This window comes from Rana temporaria, chromosome 8, assembly GCF_905171775.1.
Source record: "Rana temporaria chromosome 8, aRanTem1.1, whole genome shotgun sequence".
Taxonomy (NCBI): domain Eukaryota; kingdom Metazoa; phylum Chordata; class Amphibia; order Anura; family Ranidae; genus Rana; species Rana temporaria.
In genome coordinates, this window is record NC_053496.1 from 156,258,863 (window position 1) to 156,280,975 (window position 22,113).

At 43.2% G+C, this 22,113-nt stretch overlaps 1 protein-coding gene across 2 annotated transcripts in view; it reads left to right on the plus strand.

The window, feature by feature from the left end:
* Window positions 1–22,113, plus strand: part of RNF20 (ring finger protein 20) — a 66,764-nt gene that overhangs the window by 38,808 nt on the left and 5,843 nt on the right. For both annotated transcript variants that reach the window (XM_040320986.1, XM_040320987.1), the window contains exons 12-19: window positions 4,112–4,233; window positions 4,308–4,648; window positions 7,315–7,432; window positions 7,516–7,665; window positions 10,539–10,751; window positions 16,569–16,694; window positions 19,207–19,347; window positions 21,779–21,880. In XM_040320986.1, the coding sequence (XP_040176920.1) occupies window positions 4,112–4,233; window positions 4,308–4,648; window positions 7,315–7,432; window positions 7,516–7,665; window positions 10,539–10,751; window positions 16,569–16,694; window positions 19,207–19,347; window positions 21,779–21,880 (1,313 nt within the window). The remainder of the gene's footprint in view (window positions 1–4,111; window positions 4,234–4,307; window positions 4,649–7,314; window positions 7,433–7,515; window positions 7,666–10,538; window positions 10,752–16,568; window positions 16,695–19,206; window positions 19,348–21,778; window positions 21,881–22,113) is intronic.

Genomic DNA, 22,113 nt, shown 5'->3' on the forward strand with positions numbered 1-22,113 from the left:
GTGCCACCTCATCAATTCCCACCAGCTCAGTTTATTAGTGCTCATCAGTGCCACCTCCATCAGTGCACATCAGTCAAGACGAAAAATTTACTTCGTTACAAAATTTACTGACCGTAAAAAAACATATATTTTTTTCCCCCCAATTTTTGGTCTTTTATTTAAAAAAAAAAAAAACAGAACAATTGGGTACAGTGCAAAGCAACAAATGTTGGGTAATCCTGTTCAGGAGTAGATCCAATACGGTGAACCTCTCCTGTTAGTGAACGCAAATGGATTTTTTGTTACCCTGTTTATTGGTGCCAAAAAAATATATATGGCTGCCACTAAAGTGGCGAGTGGAGAAAGAAAAATAGGGGAGGGATGACCCTGCCTGAGTCCTTACAATCGTCTGGTGTCCCAGTGTTGTGGGCGTTCGTAATGGGTGTTAATGTTAGTAATTGTGGTTGTGCCAAAATCATATAAACAAAAAATAAATAAAATTAAGTTTTATAAATATACGTATAGAACTTGAATAGGTGTCTGTTGGGAGACTCGACCCTATGTGGGTGTCCTACGGATCCCCAATAATGTATGCTCTATATTAATTTCTTAGGTGAAAGTGCATTGAAGGGTATGTGCATTGACATGCACCCCCCCGTGATATCTATCGTGCACAAAAACTGGTCCCTGAGTGCTAAACGGTGTTCAAGGGGTGCACCAATATGTGAATCCCTAATGAAGTCTCAAACTAATGTCTTATGCTTAAGTGCTGCTAAACCATAATTAGTATATAAATATATAAGTGAATAACAATGCAAAACCAATTGCTTATAAAAGTGTGGATCCTGCTGTCCCTCCTGGGACTGGAAGATCTATAGAAAACAGTGTATCAAAAATCACAATGCATAAAAAAGAGAAAATAAATGGGAAAATAAAAAGAGAGACACAAGTCCCAATATTTAGGTGCTGATAGCAGGTGTAGTAATTAGTATCCACTCTGGAGTCCGGTCAATCAGGAGCGTTGTTTAAGACTAATTACATAGGAACTTGCCAGAGTTTATCTAACAGTTTTCTTCCTTTATTTCTGCATACGATTTAACAGATTTAACCTGGTGACTTATAGGTGCCGCTTCATTTGGTTAAGGTGGTGACATCTGTGCTCCCCCACATAGGTCCCCACTTACCGAATGTCGTCACCCCCCAGGGGGCAAAAAGCGGATGGTAGTGGTACCTCGATGCTTGTGGTGTCACGTCCTGTTATACCAGATCCTCAGCTAAACAGGACGTGACACCACAAGCATCGAGGTACCACTACCATCCGCTTTTTGCCCCCTGGGGGGTGACGACATTCGGTAAGTGGGGACCTATGTGGGGGAGCACAGATGTCACCACCTTAACCAAATGAAGCGGCACCTATAAGTCACCAGGTTAAATCTGTTAAATCGTATGCAGAAATAAAGGAAGAAAACTGTTAGATAAACTCTGGCAAGTTCCTATGTAATTAGTCTTAAACAACGCTCCTGATTGACCGGACTCCAGAGTGGATACTAATTACTACACCTGCTATCAGCACCTAAATATTGGGACTTGTGTCTCTCTTTTTATTTTCCCATTTATTTTCTCTTTTTTATGCATTGTGATTTTTGATACACTGTTTTCTATAGATCTTCCAGTCCCAGGAGGGACAGCAGGATCCACACTTTTATAAGCAATTGGTTTTGCATTGTTATTCACTTATATATTTATATACTAATTATGGTTTAGCAGCACTTAAGCATAAGACATTAGTTTGAGACTTCATTAGGGATTCACATATTGGTGCACCCCTTGAACACCGTTTAGCACTCAGGGACCAGTTTTTGTGCACGATAGATATCACGGGGGGGTGCATGTCAATGCACATACCCTTCAATGCACTTTCACCTAAGAAATTAATATAGAGCATACATTATTGGGGATCCGTAGGACACCCACATAGGGTCGAGTCTCCCAACAGACACCTATTCAAGTTCTATACGTATATTTATAAAACTTAATTTTATTTATTTTTTGTTTATATGATTTTGGCACAACCACAATTACTAACATTAACACCCATTACGAACGCCCACAACACTGGGACACCAGACGATTGTAAGGACTCAGGCAGGGTCATCCCTCCCCTATTTTTCTTTCTCCACTCGCCACTTTAGTGGCAGCCATATATATTTTTTTGGCACCAATAAACAGGGTAACAAAAAATCCATTTGCGTTCACTAACAGGAGAGGTTCACCGTATTGGATCTACTCCTGAACAGGATTACCCAACATTTGTTGCTTTGCATAGTATTTGGAACCAACTCAGTGGAATTTTATTTGCAGCGCCATCATCCTATTACCAACATTAGTTAACATTAATCACATTTTGGGATTACCTAAGGAGGCAGCAGCAAACACATTGAATCCTAAGCGCGGATAGATCCCCCCTTCATTTGCAATTGGGTACAGTGTTTACATGACCACACAATTGTCATTTAAAGTGTGACAGTGCTGAAAGCTAAAAAATGGCTTAGGCAGGAAGGGGGTGTAAGTGGTTAAAGAAACAGTGTAAAAAATTCAATTTATAAAATACATTATTTTTTTTTAAAGTACCCCATCTCCCTATGGGGAAAGATTAGCTGAAATTAAGTTATTCTCTCTCTTAAGAGGTGATTAAGGAGGGATATGATCAACATGTATAAACACATAAGTGGTCAATATACTAAACTTCTTGTTGAGTTGTCCTCTTTAATGACCTTAAATTGAATAAGGTGGCACTTTTTACATGTGGAGGAAAAATGATTTTACCTTGGTATGCAGAAAGGTCTCTTCACAGTAAGAGCTGTTAAAATGTTCCCTCAAGAACTGGTTACGGTCAGCTCATTGGATTGAAAAAAAAATGGCTGGATGCATTCCTAGGTGCACAAAATAAAATATAATTTGGATCATAATATGTAAGGATACCAGGGGTAGTTGATTCAGAGAAAATCCAAAGGCCTCTTGGGGGATCAGAGAAGTTTTTTTTTTTTTTTTTTTTTAGAATTGGATCATGATTTATTGGAGGTTTTGTTTTTTGCCTTCCTCTGGATCAACTGTGGGTACAGGTTTGTGTTTGGAGGTTTTGGTTGAACTAGATGGACTGTGTGTGTGGTTGTTGTTGTTGTTGTTGTTGTTGTTGTTGTGTTTTTTTTTTTTTTTTAACCTAACTATAACTATGAGTGACGTTTAAAAATGTTGTAGTTCTGAAAACCTGCTTGTAGTCCAAAGCACCCATAAGAAATATCGAACACACAGATGATCCGTTCCACAACCATTGATTCATAAGTTCTTCAGTTTATAGTCCGTATAAAAAGATTATAGCAATGTTATAGGTTGTGTAACCATAAAATGTCCATCCACATATGTCCGTCTCCACGAGGGGATTAGAAGCAAAATCCAGCAGGAGCTACAGAGTATAAAAGAGAAGAAAGGCGCCACGAAGTGTAGCAATATGGTTACATTTAATGAAGGTACAACATTTAGCAACTTGCATGGTTGATGATTAAAAGGGGCACATCTAAGTATGCAGGTATCTGGGGTAAAGCTGTCCACATAGACCGTCCTCCGTACGTACAGCTGACTCTCACCGCTCTCATTCTGCAGTTGTGCCCGGGAAGACTACCCTGCAGTAGAGCATTCTGAAAGCGAGGCTTAAAGCTCTCGTGGAGGGGATATTGGTGGTGAAGGGGGATGGTCTATGTGGACAGCTTTACCCCGAAACCTGCATACTTAAATGTGCCTCTTTAAATCCTCAACCATGCAAGTTGCTAAATATTGTACCTTCATTAAATGTAACCATATTGCTACACTTAGAGGTGCCTCTCTCCTCTTTTATACTCTAGCTGACATGATGCAACTTTTATATCAAGACATCCCTTGTTTTATCAAATCAAAATCAAAAAAATATTTTTTGCTTGTCTTGCAAAGCACTCTCAAACCAAGTTACTCAGAATTCAAGGTTTTGCTGTACAGTTATGTTCATTGACAAATTATCCAATGAACTTTCAACCATATATTGAAGTTTTTTTTAATTTATTTTTTATTGGAATTATGGCTTCCCAATTTATTCTTTTAGGCCCTATTAATCGTGAAATGAGACATCTGATCAGCAGCCTGCAGAACCACAATCACCAGCTAAAGGGGGAGGTTCAGAGGTACAAGAGGCGATTGCGCGAGATCCAAAACGAAATCAATAAGGTAAGTCCATGAAGGAATGGTGCATGGTGTGTAATGGAGGAGGAGCAGCATTACAATTCTTCTTCTGTCTTCAGGTGCGATCTCGCACTAGTAGTATCTTCCTGCTGCCCTCACAGTCCAGTGTGGAGGAGACCCGAGAGGAAACCATGGAGATAAAGACGGAGCCAGAGGAAGCTGCACCTCCAACACCAGCCCCACCACAACCAGAGGTCATCCCAAAAAAAGAGAAAGAGGAAGAGGAGGTACAGCCGCCGCCACCGCAGCAGAGAGAGAGGAGGGAGAGGGAGAAGGAGCGTGACAGGGATCGTGGGCGGGAGAAGGACCGAGGCGATAGCTCCAAGGAGAAATCAAAACACGAGCCAGACACAAAGCGCAAGGAGGCAGAGAATGTCAAGCAGATGAAGACCGACCTCAAGTAAGGCAATTTTAATATTTTTTTTTTTTTTTTTCTCATAGTATTAATCCTAACCAGTGTATTATACTTCCATCTAAGCCAATCTTTTTTTGACAGTGGGTTTGCATTTTGCTGTCATTGACACCAATGTTAGAGAGAGAGGAGGAGTTTAGTTTATACAGGAATGACAGGTTTCTGTACAACAGGGAACTGTTGTACGTTCTTGAACATTCTATGTTTACCTTTCATTCTGTGCACTTATACAACAATCCTTTGGTAAAAAGGATTTTCCATTTCTTCCAGGGCTGTTATGTGGAAAAGCAGCAGACTTCTGGTTCTGCTTTCTTCTCTTGTTCTTGGGCCTCTCCTAGCTAACTAGTCTTCTAGTTTTGGTTGATTTTCTTTATAGGAGGGACTCCTACTCTCTGCTCCCTGTCTTCCAAGCTGCACATACTAACTCCCTTCATTTTTCAAACACTTCTTGGCCTAATGGGGGGGGGGGGGGGGGGGGGGTGGTACTGCTGAAAAACGGGAGCAGCTGACTTGCTCCCCCCACCCTTTTATCCTATAAGACAGTGCTGGTGCTTGGTCTTGCGGTCCCCAAGCGTGGGATGGGGTGAGTCCCAGCCTATGTACCCTCCAAGTGGGGTGACCGGGGAGCAAATTAAGTTTATGTGCAGCTGGGGAAGGCACTCTTGGTATACTCAAAAAGGAACATTTACTTCAGGGGTCCCGAACAGCATGCAAGGTCCAGAAAATCAAACCTTGTTCCGCTACATTCAAAGTGGAATAGTCCTTTTTTTTTTTTTTTTTTTTTCCTGGGATTGCTTTTTGTAGTGCCAAGCAAGTAGTGCCCTGCGGCCCTCCCACACCAAAGCACCCTGTCCCCGTGTTGATGACAGGGCTTCTTCCCGACAACCCTGGCCGTTGGTCGAGGTCTGCGGGCAGGGGGAGCTTATCGGAATCCGGGAGCTTCCTTCAATAAGGGGGGCCCCCCCACCCTAGGTGAATGAGTATGGGGGGTACATCATACCCCTACCCATTCACCTGGCGTAAAAAAACACACTGCACAGGGTTTTTAAAGTAACTTATTAGTCAGCTCCGGGGGGGGGGGGGGGGGGCGTTCTGCCGGGGCCTCCCCCCCTTTTTTCTTTTAAGCTCTTTTATGAGCAAGGGCCCTGGGCTTTTTCGGCGTCTTCTGCGCGCGGGGGGGGTGTATGTCGAAGAAGCCCGGGGAGGGGCACTCGTAAAAGAGCTAAAGAGGAAAGCAGCCCCCCCTCCCCCGGCGGAAGAGAACCAGACAACGGTGAAGACTGGCCCGGGACCCCTCCCCTGCACCCCCCCCTGCAGAGGACGCCTGGGGCCCTTGCTCGTAAAAGAGCTTAAGAGAAGATAGTGGGGGCCCCGGCAGAATGCCCCCCGGAGCTGACTAATAAATTACTTTCAAAACCCTGTGTAGTGTGTTTTTTTTTTTTTTTGCCAGGTCAATGGGTAGGGGTACGATGTATTATTGAAGGGGACTCCCGGATCCCGATGAGCTCCCCACCCGCAGACCCTGACAACCAACGGCCAGGGTTGTCGGGAAGAGGCCCTGTCATCATCAACATGGGGACAGAGTGCTTTGGGGTGAGGGCATGTGGCCTGGCACTGTTAATAAGGGGGGGGGGGGTGCTCGCTCGTCCCCACACCCTTTCCTGACTGGCCGGGCTGCGTGCTCGGAATACGGGTCTGGTATGGATTTTGGGGGGACCCCCTACGCCGTTTTTTTCAGCGTACGGGGGTTCCCCTTAAAATCCATAGCAGACCAAAGGGCCTGGTATGCTCCTTGGAGGGGGAACCCATGCCGTTTTTTTTATTTGAAATTTGGCGTGGAGTTTCCCCTCAGGATTCATACCAAACGCAGCTGACGCAGTGCACTGCGCTTATGTGCCGATAGCTGCGGGACTTCGCAGCTGGACGCATTCAGTTCTATTTTTTTTCTATCCGCACAAAACCGCGGGTAACCGTAGTGTGTGAAGGGTGTCATAGGAAAGCATTGTGTACTTCTAGCTGCGGTAAAATCCACAGCTAAAAGCACCATTCTATCCGTCTGTGTGAAAGGGGCCTTAAAAGTGTTAGCAGGAGTTCAGCTTAATATGTTGGGTCCATCTAAATTTGCTTGTGTATCGAACACTACCATCTTCCCAGGTTACCAAGGCTGCTATCCAATGGTGTGTCCACTGCTCCTCCATCCATGGTGGAGATAACATAGGGTGGGAAGCGTCACTGGCCAGATCACCAGGACGAAAATTTTAAAGAAAAGAAGCCTTAAAAAGGAAACTAATGTAGCCACCAGATTTAAGAATTGGCAAGCTTCATTTTATTATTATGCCAGTTCACCAAACAGTTTTGTTTAATAGATGACATCCTGTCTTTTTACACCCCAACCATGGAGTATCTGTCCTTTTTGTTACATCAGGAGGAGTCTCAACCCTCCATTACGGTTTACTAAATAGATATTTAAAATCAAACAGTATGCGTTGAAACCTCTTCCTTGACATGTAGACATGTAGGCAGAGTTTGGATCACATGTTCAGAAGTCTCTTCAGCCAACCATTTTTTTTTTTTTTTTATTGAAGTTGCTGCCTTTTTGTCTTCCAGACAGTTCTCCCCACATTCAGTCATCTTGTATCTTTGTTTTGTGCTAGGAGAGTGCAAGAGTCTTTAAGAGACATGAAGCTCCTCCTGGACATGTATCGTTCTGCTCCCAAGGAACAGAGAGACAAGGTTCAGCTAATGGCAGCTGAGAGAAAAAGCAAAGCAGAGGTATGGTTGGCTCTGTTAAGAGTTTCAGCTCCCTTTTCTTGCAGAACAATTTACCCTTTTCAATGTGTTTTCACTTTTATCAGCTGGAAGAACTACGACAAAGGCTTCGAGAGTGGGAGGAGAGGGAACGGAGGGACAGCAAGAAAATGGCAGATGAGGACGCCCTACGGAGGATGAGAGCAGCAGAAGAACAGACCGAAGCCCTGCAGAAAAGACTGTCTGTAGCTAAACAGGTGACTAAGTAGCGTTTGTGCTTTAGCAACAAATTCAGTTTAATTCTGACACTTCTACATCAATCACTTACCCTCCCTTCACTCCCCTGCCACTCCATTCACCACTGGAAGTGAAGAGAAATACCCAGTCTGGATATAGGAGAATGTGTAAATTCTCTTACATGTGACAGTGGTGGTGCGCTAAAGCTTTGCTAAGGCACTGGTGGGGTGAGGTGAGAGTCCTCCGCCCTGTGTTGAGCTGAAACTAGAATTGACTTGGAACCTGAAATAGGGCATCTTCTCACTCAAAGTAGTGAGTGGATAAGAAGTGGCCAGTATGAGTTGCTAAAATGATCTTTTTATTAACCCGCTACTTTGCACTGCATAACCCAAAAATTCCATGCAAAACGTTTAGTGATACCAACACACAAAAGCAGTTTCTGAAATCAATTAAAACAAAAAGCATGTGTTAAAGAAGACACTTTGTACAGGTGAAACTCGAAAAGTTAGAATATCGTGCAAAAGTTAATTTATTTCACGAATGCAACTTAAAAGGTGAAACTAATATATGAGAGAGTTCAAGCTGTGATTTGTCATAATTGTGATAATTATGGCTTACAGCTCATGAAAACCCCAAATCCACAATCTCAGGAAATTAGAATATTACATGCAATCAATAAAACAAGGATTGTACATAGAACAATATCGGACCGCTGAAAAGTATAAGCATGCATATGTACTCAGTACTTGGTTTTGGGCCCTTTTGCAGCAATTACTGCCTCAATGCGGCGTGGCATGGAAGCGATCAGCCTATGGCACTGCTGAGCTGTTATGGAAGACCAGGATGATGATTCAATAGCGGCCTTCAGCTCTTCTGCATTGTTCTGTCTCATGTCTCATCTTTCTCTTGGCAATGCCCCATAGAATCTCTATGTGGTTCAGGTCAGGCGAGTTTTCTGGCCAATCACGCACAGTAATCCCACGGTCATTGAACCAGGTTTTGGTGCTTTTGGCAGTGTGGGCAGGTGCCAAGTCCTGCTGGAAAATAAAGTCAGCATCCCCATAGAGCTTGTCTGTGGAAGGAAGCATGAAGTGCTCCAAAATCTTCTGGTAGACGGCAGCGTTGACCCTGGACATTTTTTTTTAAATGTAGCCATGTGTCCCCGAATGTAGCCATGTGTCCCAGAATGTAGCCATGTGTCCCCGAATGTAGCCTTGTCACCAAAGAGAAAGCTAAGCCCCACCCGCTCTCCGCCCGCTCTCCATCCGCTCTCCGCCCCCTCTCCTCCCCTCTCCGCCCACTCTCCGCCAAAAAAAAAGTATCGGTGAAGCATCGGGAGCATTTGCACAAGTACAAGTACTCGCTCAAATGCTCAGTATCAGTACCGATACTAGTATCGGTATCGGGACAACCCTACAGTGGACCAACACCAGCAGGTGACATGGCTCCCCAAAACAACAGACTGTGGAAACTTCACACTGGACTTCAAGCATCTTGCAGTGTGTGCCTCTCCATTCTCCATCTATTCTCTGGGTTCTTGGTTTCCAAATGAGATGCAAAATTTGCTCTCATCAGAAAAGAGAACTTTGGACCACTGAGAACAGACCAGGTCTGTTTTACTTTAGCCCAGGTAGGACGCTTCTGATGTTGTTTGTTTGTTCAGGAGTGGCTTGACAAGAGGAATACGACATTTGAAGCCCGTGTCCAGGATCCTTCTGTGTGTGGTGGCTCTTGATGCACTGACTCCAGCCTCAGTCCACTCCTTGTGAAAGTCCCCAACACTTTTGAATGGACTTTCCTGACAATCCTCTCCAGGCTGCAGTCATCCCTGCTGCTTGTGCACCTTTTTCTTCCACACTTTTCCCTTCCGCATAACTTTCTATTAATGTGCTTCTATTAACAGCACTTTGGGAACATCCAACTTCTTTTGCAATTACCTTTTGAGGCTTTTACTCCTTATGGAGGCTGTCAGTGATGGTTTTCTGCACAACAGTCATCTCAGCAGTCTTTCCCATGATTTTGATTCCCACTGAACCAGACTAAGAGACCATTTGAAGGCTCAGGAACCCTTTGCAAGTGTTATGGCTTAATTAGCTGATTAAAGTGGGACATTTTATTTGAGCCTAGAATATTGCACTTTTTCATAATCTAATTTTGAGATTGTGGATTTGGGGTTTTCATGAGCTGTAAGCCATAATCACAATTATGACAAATTACGGCTTGAACTATCTTGCTTTTGCATGTAATGAGTCTATCTCCTATATTGGTTTCACCTTTTTTAAGTTGCATTGGTGAAATAAATTAACTTTTGCACGATATTCAAATTATCACCTGTATTTGCCTGTTCTGATGTCTGTTCATAGAACATTTTGCTGCTGAGGAAAGGTGCCTGAAGTATATTCACATCTGATAACTTCAGCATATCAAATGTCAGGGTACTCCTCCATGCTTTTGTGTTTCGTCCCGCTGGACCTTATGCCACTACAGGACATAGTAGGGAAGTAGCGACCAGTGGGAGAAATGGCAGCACAGTGGGGAGACCCTGGCATCTGACACCCAGTGTCGGATATACAGAACCTTTGGGGGGTGCCTTTGCTCAGCAGCATATATACTGTTAACGAGCAGCACAACAGGTAAAAAGTGATTTCTTATGCACATGCTTTTGGTTTTATTTTTTATTTCTGAAACCAAGGTACTTTATAGCTTACCTGTGCAATGCCTTGTGGAGTGGATTTTGAACCTCTACTTGCTCACATATTATTTTATGTGGACGCACCTAAAGATGCTTGCTGTTAGGCCCTTGTTGTTTTCTTGACAGGATGGATTTAGAGCAAAACCTCTTCATACCAAACACATGTTGGTGACCATATTTCTTTTCTGTTTCCCTGCCTAGGAGGAAGAGGCTCTGCTGTCGGAGATGGACGTCACTGGGCAGGCATTTGAAGACATGCAGGAGCAGAATATCCGCCTGATGCAGCAGCTGCGGGAGAAGGATGATGCCAATTTCAAACTTATGTCTGAGAGAATCAAATCCAACCAGATCCACAAACTTCTCAAAGAAGAGAAGGAGGAACTTGCGGACCAGCTGCTCACACTGCGCACACAGGTGGGGTGTGACACCACCAGACATGTAAATCTGTACTGTCATAATAAACAAATTGGAAAGGTAGACCTACTACTTTTCCCTTCTAATGAGAAAACATTTGGTGCATTTTTAGAATTGTTGTGTAGTGGACCTCCGTTATCTTGGCTCCCCCACATTGCTGACCTCCTAAATATGAATTCCCTGGCTGTTTCTATGCTGAATTTCTGAGCCAAAGCAAGCATGCACATTATCTCATAATGTATTGAAAACATTGGATCAGCATGACAGCCCAGCAAAAAGTTTTAGAGGGGTCATTAATGGCAGCCTACACTTTGACTGCTTTCCTATGCTAGAGAAACTGCTGCTCTTGGATTCAGGGTTTTCCATGTGATCAAATACTTTACTATTGGTCACATAATCCTGGTTGAAGGGTGTGGGTCATTGTTCAGCGAGAGCTGCTGACCTCACATAAACAAGTTTGGCCTTTTTTTTTTTATATTATTCACAGTAGAAATATATAGTTTGGCATTTGTTTTTAAGATCAAAACGTTTTTAAGCATTCTCTAACCCAGGGGTCGGCGGCACCCGCCACCGCCAAATCTCCGACCCGCTGCATGTAAAAGCCATCCAGCAGCTAATTTGGATGGCTTTTACAATAAAGTCAACCACTGGCTGCAAAAAAAAAAAAAAAAATACCGGGATGATGCCTATCGCTGCAAGCATCTTCCTGGTGGTTCTAAAGGCAGAAGTGTTTTTTTTTTTTTTTTTCCTTAATGCATTAAGATAAAAAACCTCTGTGCAGCAGTCCCCCCAATACTTGCCTGAACCTCATCTCACTTCAGCGAAGTAGCATGATAGACTTGGCTGTCCAGGACTTTTCCTTCTGATTGGCTGAGACACAGCAGCGAGCGCCATTGGCTCCCACTGCTGTCATTTAATGTCAGTAAGCCAATGAGGAGAGACGGGGTGAGGCCGAGCCACAGCTCCGTGTCTAAAAGGACACATAGCGCAGCTGTTTGGCTTGGGAACCCCCATAGCAAGCTGCTTGCTGTGGGGGAGGTGTGACCTTGGCAGGAGGGAGGGGGCCAGGAGCACCAGGGTGGGACCCAAGAAGAGGAGGATCTAGGCTGCTCTGTGCAAAACCATTGCACAGAGCAGGTAAGTATGACATGTTGGCTATCTTTAACCAAAAAAGAAATGATACTTTAGTATTACTTTTAAAGTCATATGACATAAATGTACGTATCTTGGCCTTGAGTGGTTAATATTTACAAATCTTCATGTGTATAGCTTGCAATTATTCTATATATGAACATGTCAACAGCTCTATTTATTATGGTATGAACATATGCAAGCGCTTCTTTCCACAATGTAGTGCAGTACAGTGGTTTTGCCTAACTGCTTACTCAGGTTAAACTGGAAGCAGCACTTCATTGCTCTCGTTTCAGCCGTCTTTTAGGCTCCGGTCGCATATATGCAATTTGGATACGTTTTGAACCACATCCGATTCGCATGATGTGAACCAAACTGGCTTTCACATATCTGCGGTGCAGAACCGCTGTGTGATTCAGATGCTGGTTCAAGGCTCATTGCCTTCTACTCATTGCACATATCCTCCCAGCATGCCCCCTCCCCCATACTAAAACAGTTTGTTAGGTCTGGTATGGATTTTCAGGGGAACCCCACTATAAGATGGGGGAGCGTAGAAGAGCTGCTGCAGACGTGCACAGCACTGGATCGAGACTGGATTCAGGTAAATATTTAGAGGGCACTTTTTTGTTTTTGTTTCACCTTGCTGCAGAGAATGCATAAAGATAAAAAGAACCTTTTTAATTTTACAGCCATTTTTATTTTGTTTATTGGTGGAACATGATGGATATATGTTGACTGGTTTTGGACTGCAAAGGTACCATATTTTTATATCATTTTTAGATGCCTCCGCAATCATTTACAATTCGTTGTCGTTGATCTGCATTGTCATGTTTCAAGATGCCTTTGCATTCCCAAAGACTTGTATAGGAAAAAAGCAGTTTTGGTGCAAATGAAAATGTATCAACTAATACAATAGCTTACTTGCATGTGGTTCTGGGATTCCGTGGCTGCGTGTCTTAATATGGACTATCCTGAAAAGTCAGTCATATGCACAGATTAGAACCTGGACTATTTTTCATTTTAAGAGTTTGCGTTGCTGGCAGGGCTGTGGAGTCGGAGTCGGGGGAAATTTTGGGTACCTGGAGTCGGAGTCGGCAAACAATGCACCGACTCCGACTCCTACTAAATTTAGATTGGAATTAAAAAAAAAAAAAAAAAGCAAGTTTGAATGTCCCAATTCACAAAAAGTTATAATTAATGACTTCTCTACTGTAAGAATAAAGACCAATGCATGCAGTGCCTCACGTAACCGCAAAACGAACACGTTAAGTGACCGTGAAGAAGCATGCTTTTCATGTGCTTCACTATATGGCACGCAACGCACAATTAGGAGCTGCAATACTTATACTTTCCATAGTGTTGTGTTCTGCTTTTACAGGGAACGCATGTTAGAGAACCAGTAAGTGTCCAAATAAAAAAATTCCAACAGGAGTTTTATAAAGCACTAAAAGAAGTTGAAAAGTATGATCGCTCATCAAAACTTACTGTTGAAGAAGCCATCCTTGTTTATCCAGAGATCGTTAGTGATGTGGCCAGAATAGTTACTGCAATGCCACCCACCCAAGTCAGTGTCGAAAGATTATTTTCAGCCCTAAAAATAATAAAGTCTGACTTAAGAGCCTCTATGAAAGAGGATCTGGCAGAGGCAATTCTCTTCCTTAGAACTCTACATTGAATTGATTTGCATTTGCTAAGCCTATAACTACATTTCAAGATTAATATAAACCATTTCTAGGTTTTGCAGATTTTGTTTTTGGTTCATTATAGATAAGCTTTGTTTTTGTTCTAAAACAACCAAATAATGTGGTTTGTATTTTTGAACTGGTAAAGATCCTGTTCCTGATGTTTATGCCTGCTGCTACTATCCAGCCACTTGATTGTTTTCATTGTGTTTGTCTTTTGCTTAAACTGTGCAATACAGTAGACTGTTGGCTTCCCAGCCAGTAGTCCTGTGGTAGGTTGCGTTTCTTTCACTCAAGGAATCTATAAAATACATTCGCATATTAATACAGGGGAGTCAGAGTCGGAGTCGGAAGTGCATAAAACTGAGGAGTCGGAACATTTATCTACCGACTCCACAGCCCTGGTTGCTGGTAGTGTAGGTGTCTATAGAGCCTTATTTGCCTCTGCTTACAATGCCAGTTCCCTGGCTGTCACAATGAAACGATAGCAGTAGGTTGTGTCACTATTCTAAAATAAGTGTTCATATCTGAATTTCTGACTTCTGGGTCAGTAACGAAGCAATGAATACAGACAGCCAGGGGAACTAATATTCTTGGGAAGCTAGGAATGGTAGCCTGTATATTTTAACTAGTACTTTCTTTGTTTAGCTGCCATAAAAACAGTTTTAATTGTGGAAGTGTGTAGATTGTGTGAAAAGGAACAGATATCAGTTTGCAATACACTAAATGGTAATTTTATTTAATTTTTTTAATCCACACAAGGGATGGTACTTCTATTCAATGAGGAGTGTCCCTTGTGCTGGTGCAAACCTTCTGTCCTATGACAGCCCCGCAGCAGTAACAGTCTTCCAGTGCAGCAGGGGTTAATATAGTCACTTGACCTGGCATAGGCACTTGTCAGTGTGCAGACTATGCCCATCCTACCCCCCCCCCCCCTCGCATTCATATAAGCTGTACTATATCTTTCAGAATAGAGGATGAGCAGATGAATGAAAGGTCCGCCTTTTCTATTCATAGAGCAATTTTCATTGATGCTCAAACAAATTCTTAAAGCATAATTCTACCCCTCCATCCTCTGGGGGGGAGGAGGGAGCAGATGCCTGTGTAATGCAGGTATTTGCTCCCACTTCCGGGCATAGGTCGCCACTGCGATCTACGCCACGTCTGGCGCCTACTCTGTCCCACCCGCTGTCTTCTGGGAGACACAGGTATCAGACAGCAGGGACCAGTGGGATCGCGCAGTGTGACATGCCCAGTAGGGAACTAGGAAGTGAAGCTGCAAGGCTTCACTTCTTGATTTCCTTACCGAAGATGGCGGCGCCTCCACCCAAGAGCCGAGGGACTGATCGTCTTTGGGTGCCGACATTGTGGGCTCCCAGGACAGGTAAGTGTCCATATGTTAAAAGTCAGCAGCTGCAGTATTTGTAGCTGCTGACTTGAAATATTTTTTATTTTTTTTGTGTTTCAGCAGAACTCCACTTTAAAATGACTGGAAACTTGGACTTGGGCCTGATTCACACCTATGCACTATGCATTTTTTTGGTTAAACAAAAGTCTTTATTGGGATACAGTGTATACATATACATCACAAGAACGGTCCTGTAAATCAATAATTAAATGAATACAGAAATTGTCATGCCGTGTAATAACCAGTTCATCTGGTACGCACTGGCGAGTTCTTCAAAAATGAGTAGGTTGTACATACTGGCGAATAGAAGGGCGGCTATACTGTAATACTAAATTTCGTGACACTATCAATCTGGGTACAATCGACATTCATGTGCAAGTATCAGGGTCCTGCAATAACCTATCCCATATTTTGTTATATTTAGCTGGACACCCTCTATTAATATAAATGCATTTTTTGTATTGATTTCCGCCTTCCACTCCAACAGAGTTTGGGGTGCCTGCCTCATCCATTTTCTGGCTGTGAGTTTCCTAGCTGAAAATAACGTCTCCTTGTAGGAATATTTTAGTGCGTTTGTCTAAGGCATCGGGGAAAATCCCCGACGGCACTGTTTTGGGTCCAGGGCTAAGGTGGTACCCATGTTGTCATGTAAAAAAGTCACCACCTGGGCCCAAAAACCCTGAATCTTGGGGCAAGCCCACAAAAGGTGAAAAAAATTGCCTGTTTCCACTCCACACCCTGGGCACAGGGTAGATTGATTTCTCTTGTACCTGGCCACTCTAAGAGAGGTAAGATACGCCCTATGTGTAATGTAAATCTGGGTCAGCCTATCTGTCAGTCGGCGGGATACCTCCCTACACGTCTCCAACGCCTCCTCCCACTCCTCGTTCTCCAGTGGACCCACCTCCCTCTCACATCGGGGCTTCAAGTCGTATGCTATTTTGCTGGACATAGGTGTGGACAACCTGGAGTAGAAAGAAGAGATCAGACCCTTCGGATTCGTGCTCCTGACTATGGCCATGATAGGGTTAGGGGTAGGCTGCGGGAGTGACTGCTGGAACTGCGCCTGAGCCGCGTACACCTATGCACTTTTAGTGCTTTTTGTATTTTGAAGAGTTGCACTACAGAATGTGTTCCATAGGAAACCATGCTAAAGGGGTTGTAAACCCTCCCCGCATCGAGTGTTCACGTTGGAGAAGGATCTCCTAAGGTGGACACTTGTGCGGTCGTGCTCCCGAATCCTGCATCTGTGTATATTCACACAGAATGCAGGACTCTGCACCGGATCCTGCGTTGTTGGATTTGATTGACCGCAGCGGGAGCCAATGGCTGTGCTGCTATCAATCTATCCAATCAAGAGCCGAGACAATGAGCAGAGAGGAAGATCGTGTTTCCGCGAAGGGAACAAACTGGCTCAGGTGAGTAAAATGGGGGCGGGGGGGGCCTTTAAATGGACTGTAGTGCAAATCTGCAAAATGCACTAGAAAAATGCATTGGTGTGAATCGGGCCCTAAAGCTGGTTTGATCTGCTTCTATTTTACCTACTCTGGTTCTCACTGTTTCCCATGGTTGTCTCCCTGTGTCTTGTGATAATAGGTGGATGCCCAGCTGCAGGTCTTGCGCAAGCTGGAAGAGAAGGAGCACCTACTACAGAGCAGCATCACCACGGGAGAGAAGGAGCTGACGCTGCGCACTCAGGCACTGGACCTCAGCAAGCGCAAGGTAACCCTTTTTTTTTTTTTTTTTTTTTTTTTTTTGCACCTTCTTAATTACTTTAGAAGGCATTTTTCAACAAGCTTCCATTAAAAAGGGAAAACTCCCCAAAAACTGTTTTACTAAGAGTGTGTCTAAATTCCAAGGGAAAAAAATATTATATTTCACAACTTACCAGCTGTGTTAGATGTGATGGCTGCATTCCCCCCCCCCCCCCCCCCCCCCCCAATATTTTCACATGGTGATCCTGCCAATGACTAGAGAGGTGCTGTGTTATTTGTTAGAGGGGAGAGGTGGTTTTTATTACTCAGAGATAGCTGGGAACAGTGTAGTTAATGAAAGTGTAGCACAGGCAGATGGCACAAAAATGTATTACTTCACAAGATTTGTCATGATCAACATTTATTTGCACTAATGGAACAGCTGTAACAAAACACTTTCAACAGTATATTTAACAGACCAAAAGGGTCTGAAAAAAGAGAAGGTTATTGTGGTTTACATGCACTTTAAAGTAATAGTGACCCAGCTCTTGGCAACTTAAACTGAGCATATGATGAAATAATGCAAAAAGAGCGGAGCGGTTACTTGCTCTACAGCATATGGAAATTTAAGTTGTATGTGTGACGGTAGTAGAATGATATCCCCGTCAAAGTCTTCCCTTCTCCGTATAAAGAAAATCGCCCAATATTCCACGAGGAGGAATATTCCTGGAATCGCCCAATAAGCCACACATGGGTCACGCTTACTGCTGGAACAAGACAGACTTTAATGGTACAACACACAGCTTATATGTAATTTACAAAACTGTTACAATGACAATCTCTGCCCCCTCACACAGTGGGGGCTCCCATACAGATGATAGGTAGACACTTCGGAGTCGACCCTGAAGACATTTCTTTAGATAATGACATCAGTGACGTTAATTACTAGTTGTACAGAATACATTATCTAGACAGCCTGGCCCCACATATAGAAGAGATAATTACCACAATGAAGCAATCAGAATAATTAACATGAGCCACTTCTAATCACAGAAAAACAGTAAACACAGGTCTCCTTCACACACACAATAGATCAATTACCCTTTGAAATAGGACTGGCTGAGGAAGGGTCATTAACATTTCAACAGCCTGTTAGCAGAGGAGTGAGTCACACCTGAAATCACCTTCCCTCTAACACACACACACACACACACACACACACACACACACACACACCGCATTAAACAAGCAGGGAGAATTACACTGAAGCATATCCTTCACAGTATGTAAATCCTACCACCTAGCATGTAAAAAGTCAAGCCTGACTTAACTTTTTTGATTACATTTTTTTTTAATTTCCTGTGTCTACCTGTAGGAAGTGTGTGCACAGGCTCCATTGAAAGCTGAAAAAAAAGGAAAGGAATAGGGGGGATTGGGAAATTGCGGCCAGCCGAAGGGCCTAAAGGGGTTACTGTAGGCAGCAATGAATGATCAAAAATGACTTTAATACAAAATATATTTTAATAGTATCAAAAGTATTATATAAAAGCGAGTACAGCAATTATTGAACTGGAAAATTTCAGGTAATCTAAATGGAACATTTGATTATCGAATACAAAATCACAAGCAAGACTAACAAGATACACACAAACATATAATAACAGCATGGTCCGGACGTGTATGTGTTCAGCCAGTAAGAGTATTGGCACAGAAGATAATGTGTTAAGTAATTGCAGGTAGTGGGTTAATCAATACATCTGGGGGATTGCCTTCCCTGATGATCCCCTTCTGCATGTATGCCAATAGGTGCCGATTAGTAAGCTGGCTGGACACTGGGCGAGTGTGGGAGGGAGGGGGAGGGAAATACCTGGGAGGAGGGGATTTTAATGAGAGCAAAAGGCGGGACTGTATTGAGCTAGCTATAAAACCGGTACTCTTGACTTGTCCAAAAATTCTTAATGATCAAGAAAAAAAAATAAGTCCTCTAGAAAGTCCTCAAATTCTCTGACCAGAAAAGAGGAAGGGATTTTGAGAATTGGATGGTAGTTGTCCTAGTATACAGTTGCTTGATTTGTAATCAAGGTGCAAGCAAACGGCTAGGTGGGTTAGTACTGTTAATCAATCAGTGGAACAAGATTTAATGTAAATTCGTTAGTTTGTGTTAGATTCCAATATTTAAACAGCTTGGGAATCTTATGACCATGTTTGGGTACATCTGTGGATTGGGACTACGCAGTGACACTATATTGATAATACGATATTAGAGCGTGTATTGTTTGTCACATTGGTGAGTGGAGATGATGCATGATCAATCACAGCTATTTGGTTACATTACCACTCAGTCGTCTGCTGCGATTCAATAGGATTTCCCAACCATTGAAAGTTGGTTACACTCTCCTGACATGCAAATTGGATGTGGGGAAAGCACATTCAATTTGCATAAGTGTGAACCCAGGCTTAAGAAAATTGTCTCAGAATATGGTAATATTTGTTGATAGGATTTGTCTTGCTATCTCTGTTGATTCGTATCTTGTTCCCAGGCGATGGAGGCCTCCCAGCAGGCAGAAGAACTTAGGGGTCAATTGGACATGTCACAGAAGAAGCTACAGGACCTGCGGAAGGAGATTGTAGAGAACAGCGCTGGTCGGGAAAAGGATTCCTTCAACTATAAGAGAGCACAGGTAAAGTTGACAGCCCTGAAACATGGAAGGTAGGCAGTGGCAATGCCTTGATGCATGGTGCGAGGACAGATGACCAGACCCTAGGGAATATTTTTATGTATTTTGGGCTTTCTTCTGTCTGCTCTAGACCAGAGACTGGCTCTGAGTACGCTCAAGGTTTCTGCCTTATCCATTCTCTTCCCGAAACCTCTGGCCTCAAAGCTTTTTCTTGTTTTAAAGGGCAACATCGTTTTGAGAGCAAAACCTAATTTTTACCTAAGGTGGTCTCTTCTCACCTCAATGAGGTCATTGTCCTCCCTTCCCCATGTCCTGCTCCAAAACATGACAAGGACATTGCCTTGCACTGTTTTTTAATTTATTTAGGGCTCTCATGATCTACTTTGGTAGTCCCTTGTTGTTTTACCAGGAGGTCTTTGTAAAGGACACCCTGCTACCCATTTCACCATTGCAAGGTGAATCAGAGAATGAATTTCTAGGGCCTATGCCCTTAAAGGGATTCCTCCTTTTCGTATCAGAGCCCATTCCACCAGGGCTGTTGATGTGTCTTGGGCTTTTCAGCATCAAGCATCTGTATCCCAGATTTGTAAGGCCACTACCTGGTCCTCAGTTCACATATTTTCCAAGTCCTGCCAGGTGGATGTTAAGGCCTCAGCGGAGGTGATCTTCAGCCACAAGGCATTTCAAGCTGTTATGAGTATGTTTGGGTTCTTTAACATCTTCTAGCTGCTGCCTCCTGACCCTTTAACAACTTCTAAATGCCGGGAGGCTGAGGTGGGCATTTGTGTCATGTGACCGCTGTGATTGACTGTCAGTTGTCAGACAATTGAAAAGTTCCCGATCACAAGTATACATCGGGGACTTTCTGGTCCCCATGAGTGAGTGTGTTGGGAGCGCTCAGGGTGCATGCGCTCGGCACAGAAAACAGCCCACCTGCTATGTTGGCGGGAAGAGATTAAATCATTGATTTTCTTGTGGGCCTGTTGGCGGTTCTATGTTGTTGCCCACCCTTTTTTATTGCTAGGGTACATCCCATGGTCTAAAAATGCCAGCACTGTGTCCTGTATTGTACAATTAAAATAGTATTTTTGACTTGCCTGTAAAATCCTTATGTTGGTGTACAGTACAAGACACAGGTCCCTCCCCTCTGTGTGTTTGAATCACTCCTTGGAAAAAAAAAACTGGAGTCTCAGAGTGGGCAGAATTATATGGGTATATTCTGGGGCAGCTCTAGCAGGCTTTTAGCCAGTTTCCATAAACCTTCTCTTCTGTTTACTTCCTGGAAGGGTAATTCTTTGGATGTCCATGTCACTGCCTGCGTGAATTGGACACTTCCTATTCGATGGCCAACATTGTGGTCTTCTTAGGGGAGAGATGGCAAGAGACCTGGATGGGGTACTTAAATGAGTATATCTGCCATCACCAGGTGAGGAAGAAAAAGTCTGTTAGGAAGGGTTATAGATGGTGGAAGGAAGGTGTGGAAAAAATAGTTTTTGCCTGGAGTGGGGCTTTAAAGTGGTGTTCTCTTGAAAAGTAAGACGTCTTTACTTTTTCACTAACTGGTAATTCTTTTTTTAAAGCATATCTAAACCCCAAACTTTAGGTACCGTTTCACACTGGGGTGACCTGTCGGCTCCATTCAGTACTAAGGAACTGTTCTAATAGTCGCTCCAACATAGAAAAAGGTTTCTGTACTACTTTGGGGCGACTTCAGAGCCGCTTGCATTGACTTCTAATAAAGAAGTAGTTTGCAAGCCTCGCTGTGCGGGGTGGCTTCAGAGTCGGAGACTTTAAAGCTGCCCCTGTGTGAACCGGCATATATTGTTGCTTGGTATTCCTCAAATTAATACGTTAATACTTTTGTTCTATGTTTGCTAGGCACTCTCCCTGTACTGTTTGTGTTGGGAGCCATGGTTGTCATTAGACTGACTGCTCTCCTAATTTCAACTACACACACGTCTTCCTCTCCATGTCCATTATGTTGATGGTGGAGGGAATTCCGTTTTTACAGAAAATAACTTGGGAAGTAAGATTATATTGTTTGTCATTTCAGTTAAATTTACAGGCAGTTATAAGGACACTGCATTTCTGGTATGGGGTTGAACGAAAGCCTCAAATCAAATTCTCTTGCTGCACTATGGTATTCTGACAGTGGGGTTACCTCCCTGATGTCAGAATACATTGATCAGTACTGCCTGCTATAACCAGTGGTGCAGATCAAGGGAACGTTTTCCAACAGGATGTTTGTACAAAAGTCAATCAATAGATCAACTTGTGTACAACCAGCCTGCCCTTGCGTGGATCGAATTTCGGCTGGTACCTGCTAAATTGGCTGAATTTCGATCCATGTGACCAGCTTTAAGGCACATTGAGTCCTAGTTCATTTTTAATTTTGGTACCTTGCAATTGATGCATGTTTTTATTGTGCTTTTAGGAGGACATTTCCCGCCTACGTAAAAAGCTGGAATCCACCAAAAAACCTGATATGGTGCCCACCTGCGATAAAATCTTAATGGAGGAGATCAAAGAGTTCAAGGTAACTTTTCTTGCTAAGCTTGCAAAGCACAAGTTCACCTAAATGGGTCATATTACTTATGTCGTTTTCATATAAGATACCATATTTTCCAGCGTATAAGACAACCTTTTATACTTGGGGGGGCAATGGATGTGCATTAATACTGTATGTAGCTTCAGCTACATAAAGTATACCGCGCTAAGCCAATCACGGCGAGCAATATATTCTATTATTGAATACAAAGCTTGCTCTGA